This window comes from Pinus tabuliformis, chromosome 1_2 (genome assembly GCF_031772625.1).
Source record: "Pinus tabuliformis cultivar Carrire ecotype Pingquan chromosome 1_2, CPIR1, whole genome shotgun sequence".
Taxonomy (NCBI): Eukaryota; Viridiplantae; Streptophyta; class Pinopsida; order Pinales; family Pinaceae; genus Pinus; species Pinus tabuliformis.
In genome coordinates, this window is record NC_142298.1 from 994,624,919 (window position 1) to 994,641,187 (window position 16,269).

General features: G+C 40.5%; 1 protein-coding gene across 5 annotated transcripts in view; it reads right to left on the minus strand.

The window, feature by feature from the left end:
* Positions 1–16,269, minus strand: part of DNMT2 (DNA methyltransferase-2) — a 320,023-nt gene that overhangs the window by 117,460 nt on the left and 186,294 nt on the right. For all 5 annotated transcript variants that reach the window (XR_016252859.1, XM_089396361.1, XM_089396360.1 and 2 more), the window contains exons 8-9: positions 7,082–7,189; positions 6,922–6,986 (exon numbers count right to left, since the gene is read on the minus strand). Coding sequence is in view for 4 of the 5 variants with exons in the window: in XM_089396361.1 (XP_089252487.1) it covers positions 6,922–6,986; positions 7,082–7,189 (173 nt within the window). In the remaining variant the exon portion in view is untranslated. The remainder of the gene's footprint in view (positions 1–6,921; positions 6,987–7,081; positions 7,190–16,269) is intronic.

The window sequence follows — 16,269 nt, forward strand, 5'->3', positions numbered from 1 at the left end:
TGTCAACGAGGAGATTATTTAAGGAGGCTTGAGGGTCATTTGGAAAACACACAGAGAGTGGATTAGTCAGATCGAATTGTTGAAGCTAGAAGCAGTGCAGTGATTTGTAATGATCACGTAGAGAGGGGCAGAGGGATTTTTGGCTGGAGGATCATCTCTAGAGCCAAGAATACTCAACAGAGAGGTAGAGAGACACACAGAGGAGGCATCGCAGAGGCCAGAGAGGGTGACGCAAAGCCAAGAATGGCTCACGCAAGCCCCACGCAGAGCAGCGTAGAGCCTTCACGCAACAGTCTGAATTTGTTGAGGAGGCTGACGTCTCTGAGCCAGGAGAGCTGGAATCAGCTCGAGAGGGAAAATCGGTTCCCAACAGGGGTGACACAGTACCTTAGAGGTTGACGCAGGCCCACACAAGGCAGCGCAGAAGTAGCCGGGGAACTCATTGGTTTAGTTGCTAAATCAGCGGGGACTTGCAGTGTAGAGTGAGGTAATCTCACTAATTTCTTTTGTCGAGTGATATTCTTTGTACTGGATTGCCAACAAGGCATCCAGAGATTGTATTCAGAAATAACTTCAGCTTAATAATAAAAACCCTTAGATCTGTTGCACCGATTTTCTCGCATTGGGTTTTTCCAGGGACATTTGTCCAAAAACAACTGTGTCATTTGTGTTGTATCTTTCTCTATTGTTCAGTTTCTTGTTTCGGCATATTATTTAATTGGTGTAGGCTATAGTGTATGTATTTCGATGTTTGTCGTAGGAAACTACAAATAACTTGTTCATGTAAATCTAACAAGTAGGAGAAATATCATCAGTTGTCGCAGTAGGGATTCCCAGGTTTAAGGAATTTTCACATGGTATCAGAGCAGTGCAGGTGAAGCAAGAAGAACAGTGCCAGAGAACCCGCCATTGAGCAGAAAAGGAGATCGAAATAGTTGCAAGAGGCAACAATTCGAATCCCCAAAGGGATTGCGCAATCTAAGCCAGGAGGGCTAAATTTCAAGGCGGTCTCTCTCGAAGTGAGTCGACAGAGAGAAGGGCTACCAGATCGAAATCTTGTCGTGGCAGAGGGAGCAGTGCTGAGCCTCAGCATGAGAAAGAGATGGTGGGACGCAATTTTTCTGTAGGTCATTTTGCTGGGCAGAAAGACGTCAGAAGAGAAGAGAAGCACAATGAGGGAATTTTTTCCACAGTAGACTTCCCGCTAAGAAGCTTGTTTTCTTGTTGGCTAAGCAACAGCACTAAAAAGCAGTTCGACATTTTAGTGGCAGAGATGGCAACCAACGGGTTGAGAGATCAGGATAGGTTGGATGGGGCATCCAACTACGTCATCTGGAAGGCAAGAATGTCATTCCTTCTAGATGAGCATTCGCTCAAGACCTATGTCGACAGCGTGGTGGTTGTGCCTACAGATCAAGATCCGCTAAAGAAGTACCGAGCAAAAATGGCGAAGGCCAAGAGGATGATCCTTGATGGAGTAAATGATCATGTAGTCTGCCACATCACTAGCAAAGGGACTGCTAAGGAGATGTGGGATGCCTTGGCAACGCTATATCGAGGATCTTTCGAGGAGCAGAAGATGTACTTAGATCAGAAACTGAGATCTGCATAGATGTAGAAGGGGGAGTGCATAGATTGGTTCCTCACAAAGCTTCAAGAGACTCAGGACGAGTTAGTAGCTATGGGGTCTACAACTCAAGGGTCCGAGTTGGTTAGACTGGCCCTCAATTCAGTCTCAGAAGAGTGGAAAGTCTTTGTCCAGAGTATCCTAGCAGGGTGACTTTGTCAAATTGGGATGAGATGTGGGCAGCTCTTAAGCGAGAGGAGCTGAGGAGAGACCTAGTCAAGTGTAAGCTTGACGGAAGCAGCATCAGTGGGTCAAAGCCCAAGGAGGAGGATGAGAATGTAGCCCTTGCATGTAAGGGGCCACAGGAGCAATGGAGGCAGAAGGACATCTCGAAGATCAAACGCTTCAGGTGTGGTGAAATGGGTCACTACGCAACACAATGTCCTCTCAAGAAGAAGGACAAAGATGAGAAGCATGATCTGAACGTTGCACCCATGAAGATCGAGGAGGAGGAGTTCGCTATGACAATCGAGATACCTCCAGGAGGGAGGTGGGCTGATTTGGAGCTGTAGTTCGAAAGAGCTACAAATGGGCAGGATCCTTGAGGAACCCACCTCTCGGATCAATTCCTAGCTACAGGAGCCCAGATTAGAAGTAGCAGGATGGATCAGTGTCAGTTAGTGCAGAGGAGTGTTGGAGCGACAGATGCAGTGGCTAGAATTCCAAGTCTAAGCAGCATACTGCAGAGTTGTAGTAGTGCAAGGAGGCTCAGTGCAGTAGCAGCAGCAGCGCAGTGGCTTAAGAGGGATAGTGTGGGACTAGCAATAGCCAGATCTTCAACATCGAGATGCATCTATGATGAACACTTGTTCAGTAATTTGGGATGTTTTTCCATTGTTGATGCAGTAGTCGTAGCAATTTGCAGCGTAGGGGCAGTTGGCAGTCGCAGTTCCAGAAGCAGCACGAATGCAAAAATTCAGATGGAGTTGTAGCATGAATGCAGTGTTAACAGTGGCAGTGTCAATAGCAATACAGTTGCAGTAGCAGCGCAGTTGTTTGTGGACAGCATGTCGGACATCAACAAGGCAGAGGACGATGTTATGAAGTCAGGGCGATGCTTCAGTGGAAGGCATTGCTAGAGCACATTCCTCGCTAAGAGGGAGTGTTGATTTCTAGTAGCATCAGATGTGCAATAAGTCTCAAATTTTGCAGGGAGGCTTGGGCACATCTATTCCAAAGAACCCAAAAAGCATTTTGATAAATTCGACCCAGTGACAGTTTTATTAAAATAATTAATTATTTTTAATGGGTCCCTAAGTCTAAACTTAGGAAATTAAAATAATTAATGGGTATTAATCTAATTGTGGGTGTAACTTCTAGAAGAAGACAAGGATCAAGCAGAAATGATCTTAGCCATTGATTAGCTTCTAATCTGGGTTGTTGAATGTCAACGAGGAGATTATTTAAGGAGGCTTGAGAGTCATTTCGAAAACACACAGAGAGTTGATTAGTCAGATCAAATTGTTGAAGCTAGAGGAAGCACAGTGATTTGTATTGATCACGCAGAGAGGGGCAGAGGAAGTTTTCGCTGGAGGATCTTCTCCGGAGCCAAGAATACTCAACAGAGAGGCAGAGAGACACACAAAGGAGGCAACACAAAGGCCAGAGAGGGTGACGCAGAGCTAGGAAGGGCTCATGCAGGCCCCACGCAAAGCAGCGCAGAGCCTTCATGCAAAAGTCTGAATTTGCTGAGGAGGCTGACGTTTTTGAGTCAGGAGGGCTAGAATCAAATCCAGAAGGCAAATCGATTCCCAACAGAGGTGACGCAATACCATAGAGGTTGACACAGGCCCGCATAGGGACAACGTAGAAGTAGCCGAGGAACTCGTTGGTTCAATTGTCGGATTAGCTCGGACTTGCAGTGTAGAGTGAGGTAACATCACTAATTTCTTCTGTCGAGTGATATTCTCTGTACTGGATTGCCAGCAAGGTATCCAGAGATTGTATTCAGAAATAATTTCAACTTAATAATAAAAACCCTCAGATCTGTTGCATCGGTTTTCCCGCATTAGGTTTTTCCAAGGACATTTGTCCAAAAACAACTATGTCATTTGTGTTGCATCTCTCTATTGTTAAGTTTCTTGTTTCTGCATATCATTTAATTGGTGTAGGCTATAGTGTATGTATTTCGATGTTTGTTGTAGGAAACTGCAAATAACTTGCTCATGTAAATCTAACAAGTAGGAGAAATAACATCAGTTGTTGCAGTAATGATTCCCGAGTTTAAGGAATTTTCACAAAAGGAGGTGTCAAAAGGTGGTGGCATGTGGCAGATAGGTGAATGGGGTATGGAATGAGAAGGGGCAACCCTAGGTCACATGTTGGGGCACAAGGGTAGCTAATAAGAGGGAAGCCCACACTTGGGTTTATAAGGTGTAGGAGGGAGCAATCGTGGTACATGAGGTGCCCCGCCTTGATTTTTCCACCCTTTTTATATGTCTTTTGCCTTTTTATGATTTTCTTTGATTAACTGCTTGGGGCTCAAGGGGTTAGAGCATGATGTATAAGATATAGCAGTGAATTCCCCGCTTTAAGGTGGGGTGGTTCATCACCCACTAGGGGTTGGGACAATCATGGGTTCCTATATGATGAAGAAGGCTCATAGAACTTGTTGGAACCAGGGTGATGGCCATGATGATGGGGTAGAGCTCATGTATTGGCTTTTGCCCACGTGTTAAATGTTTTTTGTCCCAGCCATCTTTTGCATTTTGTGGTACTTTTCCTGCTGAATGTGTCCATATATGCTTTTAACTTTCTTTTTAGTTGCATCAACCTTCGGGCTTCATTCCAAGCCATGACCCAAGGTGTGGGCAATGGGAAGGGGTGAGCTAACCCTATTTGGACCTGATTGAGTAATGTGGACCCAAGAGGGAGAAATGATGGGCGAGGTAATAATGAATGGAAAGAGGGTAATATGAGCAAATAAGGGAGCAGGACCTTGGAACCAAAATCGGGGTTTCCCGTGAAATACCATCCCTAGAACCAAATGGTCAATAAAAGAGATCCCATGGGACTAGAATCCAAGGTTAATGCCTAAAAGGGGTCTAGGGGACAGAAGCACAGACCTAGCCCATTCTTTTTGCCAAAACCCCCATTAATCCATACCCAGAAGTGTCCATGGTAAGCAAACTACAACACTCAATTTCAAAATGACAAGGCATACCTTTAGATTCGGGAGGCCCACCTTCAAACATATGATCATGGTAGATGAGCGAGGGACCACATGGTTGGCTCAGGTGGCAGAGATAATGGCACAAAGAGCTAGTTGATGGATGCAAGGGGTTGTTGGCTACCCGCTAAGGACAATCTTCGAGAAAAAATAGCTCCTAAGGATATTACCCATAAAATGGTGGGTAATAGAGACCCATAGAGAACACTTTGTGGTGCCGCCCCAACTAGATCTTTGGACCCCACAAGAGGCAGTGAGGCCCAACCCTCAAATCATGGATTGGACATGTTTCTTCACCACCTTGGACATCACATTTGGAGCGCATTTATTGCATGATGTCAGCCCTAGAGAGCTTTCAGCTCACATGTGTGGGATTATTAGGGCATATTTCTTGAGAGCTAGTGGGTTGGCTTGTAATCCAAATATATTTTGCAATCAAACTTGTTTTACGAGTGTCATTAGGCTAGTTTTAGGCCCTACTAATATAAATAAAGGAGAGGCTCATGTTATTGAATCATCATCATTTGTGACATAATTTCAACCTCTTAAAGAGTTTGGCCTCTTAGATCCTTATGGAGATGTGATTCTATGGAGTATTTTGCATGTTGGAGCTATTTATCAACATTGTAGAAGTTACTTTGGATCAATAAAGGATTGTTCGTGCATTTTGTCTTGTAAGTAAGCCTTGTATTTGACAAATCTTAACTATTGTGTCTAATCTATGGGATGCACTATTATCTAGGGTTTTTCTATTGCGCCATTATTGTTGAAAATTGATTGTGTAGAATTTAAATAATGTCTTTGTATGCATTACTCATGTATGAAATGTGAATGGCAATCCCCTTCGTGAATCTTTAGAATAGCTCTCCCAAGTTACCTTGATCCCTCACAAAGGTAAAAGCTAGGGTTTTGATCTAGGGTATCAAAATATCCTTACTCCTTACCAAGATTTAGCCAATTTTTCACGTAAATAGACTCCATCATCCCAAGGACTAGGCATTGTCCTTGACAATTTGGTGATCACTCATAAATTCATTCATAAACTTAATTTCACTCTCTTTCCCTGATTTTCGGCCCCTTTAAGCTCTAGCAGCTAGCTAGGGCTAAGGTGTGAGTTGACCTAGAGGTGGAGTTTTGGCTTGTGGAAGGATTCAACATTGAGGGGGGCCTTGATTGCCTCAAAATCAACTTCCTTTAGTGGCCAATCTATCCATTTTAAGGTTTAAATATCTTGCCCTTGGTAGATCTAGCCCTAGGAAACCCTAGTTTGCACGAGGCTTCAACTTGAGGTCTTATTGAAGGTTTCTTGTTCCATTGGATTGCTGATATACATTGTTGGAAACCTTTTCTTGGCCTCTTGACTCTAGGTTAGTCAATTTGGATTGCTATACCTCAAGCTCTGGTTTCATTTGTGCCCTAATAGACCTTATTAGACGATGCGAGTTGCCTTTCCTCATTTGTTGATCCTTGTCCTTAAGAAGAGTTATCCTCTATAGGCCTCTAGTCACCTTGATCCTTGAACTTAGAATATATCTCATAGGTGACCTCTATAAAGGGAAGCCTCCCATTGGTGAAAGTCCATTAAGAACAGGAGGTAGTGGTTGTGGTGACAATGGGCCACACCTCATTGTTGTCCTTTAGTCTAGTTTTTTCCTTGTAAGCGTACCCCTTACAAGACCAGTTAGATTTTGAGGAAACGGGACCCAAACCTTGAATCCTATTCAAGCAACCTAGAGACTAGGTTACAAAAAGAAAAAGGTCAAAAAGTAAATTCACTTAATCATTCCATGACATGGTCAGTGATTGTGTATGTCTTCACTAGAGCTATATGGCCACCACTTACTCCCTTTTTCTCAAATATGTCCTTTATCATTTCACATCTTATATGTTTTAGGACATCTGCGATTCTCAGTCAACAAACAAGATGGTTTGGTTAACAAATTCTCTTCATGCTTACTGTCACTTGTTGCGACACAAAGTTACAGAATTCACTTATATAACAAGACCAAAATGTCCACAAGCACAGCTATAATGTATCTGAATACCATATCCAAGTTACAGTGTAACAAAGAGTTATTATTACCATGACATTCATATCAAAGGAAATACATTCCTCTGAACTCACCTTTGCCTTGGACTAACATGACTTGGAAAGCTGAAATCTTCTGGAAAGGAATGTAGATTAGCAATCTGAAATGATAATAAACAATAAATGATTACTGTATAGGAAGAAATGCAATAGACGAAATCATTCAGAAATAAGACTTGTGAATATGAAACTATACCTCATGAGGTGTGAAATACCGTAGATCCAGCTCTTGTAATAATGAGACCTTATCTTTGCTTGCTTGTCTCCAATTATACACATTTATAAATGGATTGTTTAGGGTATCCTATAGATTAAGCAACAAATATATAACATCAAACATTTTTCCAATATCAGGAACTACAAATATATGATTTAGAAAGACAAGTTAAAAGGCAGTGACTGAGAGTTATCAGAAATGTCGGAAGATTGTGCACAAGGCCCTTGCTTGAAGAATATGAGCTTTCCTTTCAAAATTTTATAGATCATAAAAGTGGTTTTGGGTAAGCAACCTACTATATGAGGATAATCATGTTTTTAACCAGTAACCCAATTTCCATGCAGTCAACATGGCAACCCTTACCATAAGGACATAACTGTATGAAAGTGCAGAGCTTTCTTAAATACTTCATCCATTATCTTGGTTCACTATTTTTCAGTGGTGGTTAAAACTTAACATACATATGGGAAGACTAGCAACTTGTATATATGCAAAAACAGGTCTGAAAATAACCATGAACAGGGTCTCTTGCAACAAAGAAAGAGATCATATAGCCAAGGGACTGCAGTAAGCATCTACACAAGATAAAAGTGAGACAAACAACTGAATTGTCAACAATGCATTAACTAAGGATGCTAAAGGATTATAAGTTTTACTCACTGACACTACAATGCTATATAAACTGCTCATAGAAACCACAACAAGTTTACAATGCATGCACTATGAGACCCTCTTCAATTCTTCTATAATGTTTCATCTTAACTTTTGCTTATACTATTGTGCTTTATAGAAGTAATCTGCAGGTATATCTCTATCATCACAAGACTACATTAGATATCCATTGAGGGGCACATATTCTCATGGAAGGTGAGATAAAGGCCCAAGCCATCAACTCACCCTTAGTATCAAAAATACACTTTCCAAGGGTTGGACAAACCCTCTAGGGAAATCTCCAATCAGATTGTGGACTATTGGTGGTATTGTTGCCATAGTAGTTGGAGCATCTTGAATAAGATCCTCCTAGTGAGGTTGATTTTATTGTAGGTGGTTCAAGACTAAGAAAATCGCATAGTTTCACCTCCAACTCCTAACTTATCGTTAGTCTCAAAGGGAAAGTTGACAAAGGAAGGGTTGCAATCACAACTCTGCAAATTGGTAAGTAGGCAAAGGTAAGACTCACTTCTCAAACATTCATTTAAAAAATTCTAAAAATTATTTTTTAGTTTTATTTTACTACTAGATTGCTACAAAATTTGTCTTTTATAGCTAGTAATACTTGGATAAAAGAGCATAATTTCTATGTGCAAACCAAGGAAAAATACATCTGCTTTTGATCTTATTTTGAATATCTTTCATGGGTATATTTAGTTAAATTTTGCAGATCTGCAGTAAGGAATTTTTGTAACAAATCCATTTCAGCAGAATTTTCACTCAACAAGGTGCTATTTTGCCCAAGTATCCAATTTCACCATGTTCTAGCTCAGATTCATTTTAATAGTTTATATCTCAAATTTGTAGCTTAGATTTATTTATTTCATCCATTAAATGTTTTATTATTAGCTGAAAATAATTTTCAGGGTTGTCTACAGAGGGGGTTTTGACTCCAAGACCTCATAAAGTGAATTTCCAGTTTGCTAGAAATTCAATTTTATTGCAGTTCCAAGGTTTAGTAGTGGTCTAGACTCTAAATTGACCAATCTTCTACCTTCTAGCATCCCCATCCATAGAACTAAGATCTGTAAGTGTTTAGGAATTTTGGACGATTGGGGTTGTTTTGTTGTTTTTAGTAGTTTCCGCAGAAATTACAGACCTGTAAAAACAAGGCAGCAAATTGATTTACACACCAACCACCCAACCAAGGGTCTGTTTAAAGAAATACTTAATTTTTGGTTAGTATATTTTTTGTACACTAAATTTAACTACTCACTATATCTTGTTAGATAGAGTATACTTCTTTGCTGCTTTAGTATAATCCCATGCAGATTTTACATAGTAGGCCAACAGGAAAGCAACATAAACTCCTCCACCTCAGTCATTTGACCCCATTACAAGGCATTGGTCTTTTATTGGTGGGCTAGAGTCACCTATTGAAGTTTGTAAGTCTAACAGTTAGAAACCCTCCATGCACTTTATTGATTTATTCCTATCTACTTGTTTTGTTAATTAACAAGTTATTAACCATGTAAATACTAAAAATAAATACAAGTGCATGTTCAACACATTACAGATCATCAACTAAAGGAAACAGAAACAAGCACACAAATGACACCGTTATTTTTGGACTAATGTCCCTGGAAAAATCCAATGCAGGAAAATCGGTGCAGCTATCTGAGGGTTTTATTATTAAGCAGTGCTTTTCTGAGTACATTGGGTGCCAAGCTGGCTAACCTGACAGAGATAAAAAATATGGCAGCAATAGCTCTCTTCGGAAACAGGTATCCGGAAAACCTGCTCCACGAAATCCCTCTCCAGCACAATATGAAGCCCACCATCAGCCCTGTTGTCCTCTGCATCAGCCTGAAACACTCTACGTCAGCCTACTGAGGCTCTGCGCAACCTCTCTGGCTCTCTGCGTCTCTCCTGCAGCCTCTGCGTGGATGACGCAGGCCCCTTCTGGCTTTGCGCAGTCTCTGTTGCCTCTGCGTGGCTCCCTATGGCTCTGTGTCTGCCTCTCTCTGCTTGTGTGCTAGTCTCTCAACACTGTCCCTGCCTCTCTCTGCTTGTGTGCTAGTCTCTCGACACTGTCCCTGCCTCTCTCTGCTTGTGTGCTAGTCTCTCGACACTGTCCCTGCCTCTCTCTGCTTGTGTGCTAGTCTCTCGACACTGTCCCTACCTCTCTGCGTCGTACTCACTGCCCCTTGCTACAACTGATCACTGATTCTACCTCTCTTAGCAAACCTCGCTCTAGAGGATAGAATAATTGATCACTCTAGTGTATTCTCCAAGTGACCCTCAAGCCTCCTCTTATACTTTTGTCGTTGACAAATCAACGGCTAAGATTAGATCTGGCTTGATCCATGTCTTTTGGACCATTCTAACACAGTTTTATATTAATTCACATTAATATTTTAATTTTTTTAAGTTTAGACTTAGGGACTCCATTAAAAATATTAATTATTTTAATATCTCCCAAACTATTTAGAATCTGCCCAAACCCTTTCTGGGTATTGGAGATCTCATGTGCCTTAACCTCTCCACCAAATTTCGTGGCTAGAGCACATCTGATGCTACCCCAAATCAACATCACCCAAAGAAAGCCTCCCATAACCATTTTGGTAGGAGTTGGGCTTAAAAGTGGAGACTTAGGGCGAGGTGACAGTGGGCCTTTGTTCTAGGTGTGTCGACCTAGTAGGTTGCATGTATCTTCAACAACCCTACTGAAAGGAGTGGTAATAACTATAATTTTCAAAAAATGTTAGTATTTACTTGTAGGCCAGATATGATATGTGTTGGTTCATTGGAGTTGGGATGTCATTTCCAAATCTCAAGTACATACTACAGATTTAGTTTACGAATAAACAAGTGATCTGGAAGCCACAAACAATAACCGCCATGTAGTAAGCCAATGATTGGCTCATTTCCTTTGCATCTTATCTAATGGATGAGAATAACGTGGTATTCAACAGATAAGATGGAAAGGTAGTAAGCCAGTGATTGGCTTACTGCATGGTGCTTATTATTTAATGAAGCGGCAAAAAATAACATCGTGCAATAAGTCAATGATTGGCTCAGAAACCTTTCTCAAAGCAAGTGTTGGTTAATAAAAATACCTTTCCTTGCACCAAGCCACCCACCACCATTTAGACAATGGATGAAAATGTTAGAAAGTGGATATATTAATGCCTTTGTTCCATTGTATGTTGATTTGTGGTAGCATCAGATGTGCTCTAGCCATGAAAGTTGGTGGAGAGGCTAGCACATGAGATCTCCAAGACCCAAAAATGGTTTGGGGAAATTCCACTCAGTTAGAGAGATATTAAAATAATTAAAATTTTTAATGGAGTTCCTAAGTCTAGACTCTAAACTTAGGAAAATTAAAATATTAATGGGTATTAATATAAAATTGGGTGAGAATGTTCTAAATGACATGGATCAAGCCAAATCTAATCTTAGTCGTTGATTAGAGACTTAATCTCGGTCGTTGAAGACTCAACAGGAAAAGTATAAGAGGAGGCTTGAAGGTCAGTTGGAGACACACCAAGATTATCAGTCAGTTCGATTTTCTAGAACAGAGTTTGCTAAAAAAATTCGAACAAGTGATCTGAGTTGCAGCGAGGGGCAGAGAATACATAGCAGAGAGGCAGAGATAATGCCAGAGGACTAGCGCAATGACTGAGGAGGCTACACAGAGGCAACAGGAACCACATAGAGGCAGCTAGAGACTACGCAGAGGCTGAGGGGCCTGTGTGGGTGACGCAGAAGGCCAGAGGGCTGACACAGGGGGTTCCAGAGCTACGCAGAGGCTAGCAAGGCTGACGCAGAGCCTTGGAGAAGCGGTGGAAGGATTTTCGTTGGGCAGACTAGTGCTGAAGAAGCTGAATATTTGCTTCCGAGAAGAGGTATTACTGCCATGTAGAAATCTCGATTGGGTGAGCCAGTTTGGCACCCTAGTTGTACTCAAGAAATTTTCTTAATAATAAAACCCTCAAAACTGCTCCATCGGTTTTACCAAGTTGGGTTTTTCAGGGGAAGATTGTCCAAAAATAACGGTGTCCCTTGTGTGTTTGTCTATTATTTTAGTTGATGATCTGTATATGAGTGAGGGTTGCATTTGCGTTTATTTTCGATATTTATATGCATAAATAACTTGTTAAAGGAATAAACAAGTAGGAGAAATAAACCAGATAATGCAATAGGAATCTCTAATGTGTTAGATTCAGAGATTTCAACATTGTATTCAAGTGGTGTGACAGGGGTTGAATTCCACCGAAAACTAGAGATGCATGTGATAGAACCTCCTCGGTACCTTCAAGGTCGATTGAGAGAATGATTGAATGCAAATTAACAACCCCTTACTTTGTCTCAAGATGACAAGGGTGTTGGTTGATGTAGTTCGGCCAGGTGTTCTAGCCTCGGGTGGTGTCAATGAGGCTAGGAACACAAGAGCGGAAAATATCTCCAAGCCCAGATTATTTTATAAGGTCAAAATGTCTTAATTAAATTAATTAATCGATTTTTAATTTTTCTCCGAAGTTTAACATCGGGAAATAGATTAATTAATTCATAATAATTGAGACATAGTCGATTTTCCTCTAGAGACTTCTAATAAAGATTCCAAGTGATCTTAGTCATCGATTAGATCATTTCAGATCTAGGTCTTGGCCACTAAATTCTCAACGAGAGATTATAAAGGAAAACGATGAGAAGTCTTGGAGATCAAGATATCCATTGCATTGAAGAGGTCACAGTAATTGTTGGTAATGTTGACATTGATGTCAAATGATCATGTTGATGATACTATGCTACGGCTGATTTATGTTGAATGTTAGATGGCTATGGCTACAAGACTGCTTGAAGTGCAAAAGCTGAAAGTGATGTGAAGTGCAAAGTTGATCATTGTTAACTATGATGATCATTGTGAAAGCTAAATGTTATTAAATATGTTGATTGGCTATTTTGATGTAAAATGGCACATAATATATTAACACACAAGCTGGAAAAATGTATGCTTTCATTAGACAGGAAAAATGTATGGTACAAGTTTGGAAAATGTAGCTAATACAAATCTGATTTGTCTCTTGCAATCATTACTATTGAGCTATATTATTTCAGCTCTATTTTATATTACAAAATTATGTTTTCCAGATTTGAAAATGAAAACACAGATTGTGAACAGCTTTAGAAGACCAAGAGACGACTCCTCATTTCATATTCCTACATAGAATACAAATAGTCAGTAAGTTATGCTTATAAAAGATACATTGTTGAATGAGAAGAGAACTTTTGGGATGTGAAAAAGTGTGTATGAGAGAATTCATGTGTGGCATTATGATTACAAGAAGAAGAGAAAAGTAGTTGAAAAGGAACAAAACTGAAGAAGAGAAGCAGATAAGATGAGCAGCAGACTTGAGGGCAGAAATTGATATCAGGTAACCAAAAAACTTGACTTTGCTTTGTCATTGGGAGATCGCAGTCTCCTTTCAAGTTGTAACTTGATAAAGAACAGGTTGTAGCTTGTTGAGGTAGGAGCCTCCTGTGGGTTGTAACCTGCAGAAAACTTTGTGGGAGTTGGAGCATCCTTGAGGTGGCAACCTATTGTAGGTTGGAGCCTACAAAAATATGATGTGATTGGGAAGGAGCTTGCCTTCACATCACTTTCAGCCAAAAATTCATGGTTTTCTTCCTTACGGATTTCCACTTAAATCTAGCATCTTCATGTGTTGTTTCTTGAATGTTGTGGGAATGCTCTTAAATTTTGAATACATATATCTGCAATTGTCTCTCTCTCCGGTAATTGTAAAAAGAAACCATTTCAGCAATCCTGGAAGGGGTTTCCAACCAGAGAAGGTTTCTAGCATTCTAGTCAAGAAGGGAGGCTGAGATTTCCAACAAAACAAGATCGAAGGTTTCCAGATCAGCCAGTGCATGTTCAAAGGCAGCAGTTCTATTTTCAATTTAGGGAGGTAATCTGGAGGAAATGTGAGTTGTCTCAATGAGCAATATAAGGCAGTGTGAATTCTAGAGGACTTCCAAAGGCAAGAACGAGTTTCCCAATGGCAGTGATATGCAATCCAGTTGGTCAGTGCATGTTATAGGCAAGAATGTGAGTAGCCAAAAGGTTCTGGAGAGAGTATCTAGAGATAGAAAAAGTTTCCTAGTAACAGTTTTGCACGGTCCAGTTACAGTAGTGCGAGTAGCAGGGAGGAGGTCGAGTTGATTTGTTGGAGGAGATTTCTCAGTTCTTGTTCAGAGGGAGATCAGGTGTGGTCAAACTCACTATTGCAGCAGTTGCAGCAGCAGTGCAATGTTAGAAGCTGAGCAGTGGCAGCGACAGTGCAGTGTTAGCAGCTGAGCAGTGGCAGTGGCAGTGTGAGGAGGATCAGAGTATGCGCAGCATTTGATGGACAATGTTTTCCAGTTGACTTCTTCACAGTGATTTCCAATGACAGGGACTCAGATCAATATGATATGTGAAGAAAGGAGGTGAAACAGATGTCAGACATCAGCGGTGTGTCCAGTCCAGCTACAGGATATTTAGGAGTATGATGAAGAGAGAACACCTTCCTTGCTAAGAGAGAGTTTTAGTTTATGGATTTGGGGTAACATCGACAGGGGTTCTAGTCTCTAAGGTGTCAAAGAGGCTAAGGAACAAAGATCTCCAAAACCCAAAAAAGGTTTCGAGAGAAAACACTTAGAAACCTCTCAATTAAATTAATTGATCAATAATTAAAAATTTCTTAAGTCGAACTTAGGAAAATTGATTAATTAATGTGTATTAATTGAGGAAATCGACTTTTGCTCTAGAGACTTCCAAAAAAGTGTATTGATGGAGTCAAATTGATCTTAGCCATCGATCATGATTAGATCTTGGTCGTTGATGCTCCAGCGAGAAATTATAAGAGCAAGTCGATGGGATGGAGATAGACACAATTGAGAGCAAGCAAGCAAGGCAAATCGAGCTACCCAATTCATAACTTCAGTGAGGACGCAGTTTGAGCTAAAGGGAGACCATCAGAGAGATGGAGCAGCAGAAATTTGGGAGCAGGATTCAAGAGAGTTTTCTAGTGTTTCTTCAATGCCAGAGTGGCAGGAGATAGGAGGTCAAATTATCTACAGAAAGGGTCGCGGAAGATAGTGTGAATAGTTAGAAACCCTTGAGCGAGTTGCCAGAAGAGAGTGGATTCAATTGTCGAAGGCTAGATTAGCTTCTAGGAGGCAAAGCGAGTCATTTCCAAAGGCAGGATAGCTCAATTGGAGCCAATTTCCAAGAAGTGTGAGTTATCCAGAGCCAGCAGTGCAAGTTCCAAGCTACAATGTGAGTAGCCAATGAGGGGTTCAATTAGGGTAAAGGAGGCCGAGTTGTTTTGCAAAGGAGATCTAGGATCTCAACATTAGTTTGCCAGTATATTTGTCAAAGGATTGTCAGTTGGGCATCCAGATTATTGTACTCTCAAATTTGTTGCATAATAATAAAATAAATCTTCATTTGTTGCGCCGGTTTTCCCTTCAGGGTTTTTCCAGGGACTTTTAGTCCAAAATAATTGTGTCAAATAATTATGGGTGTGCATATATTTCTCAATGCCTTATTTTACTTCTGCAACGTATTTAATTTCTGAAGAATGCATCAGTGAGTTATTTTCTATTTGTCGTAAGCAAATAAAATGCTAATCAATCAGGAGAATAATTTCCAGTTGGTGCATTCAAGGAAATTTCACAATGGATGTACCATGTATTTGAAGTACCAACCCGAATTATGGTGAACATACACCATAGGTCTAAGGTATTGACCTAAATGATGGTACCGTGTTGATGTTGTTGACTTACCATGTGTCAAAGATGTTTGACCTGATTATGGTAATTGGTTGATGCCAGTGACTTAACATGTGTCATAGTTGTTAACCCGATTATGGTAACTTGTTTTACCATGTGTCACAATTGTTGACCCAATTATTGTACTTGGATTTGTTATAACCTTTTCTTAGATAAATCTGTCAACATGAGAACATGTGGATAGTCATTATAAATACCTTCCTAGCTAAGAGGGAGTATTGAATTTTGTGGCTATGGTCGGTCTTCATAATTAATATTGTAATCGTTTATGTATTCCATAAAGCATGTTCATCATTCTATCTTTGTTAAAAGAAAAATGTAAAAATGCATGTTCTTCATGTCATTTGAAAAAGAAAAAAAAAATGAATTTAGTGGCTCCAAAAGAAGACATGTTGGCCTCCTCCTAGTCAAGTCAATGCAACCCTCCATGGCACCCATTCAGCCAGCAAGAAAGATATAAGAGTGATTTGACCTCCTCCAATAGCAATTTGGATCTTCATCAAGAAAAAGGATCTCTTATGTTTAACCATGCGACAAAAGGTTTTTCTTTAAACAAGGAAGAAGGGTGGTTACAAGATGAACTTAGAGTATCTTCTGAAGCAGACCGAGTATATTCTGAGGCAGGCCGAGCTAAGGCAAAGCATAAGAATTTTTGAGGTGAAACAGAGTTGCAGTAC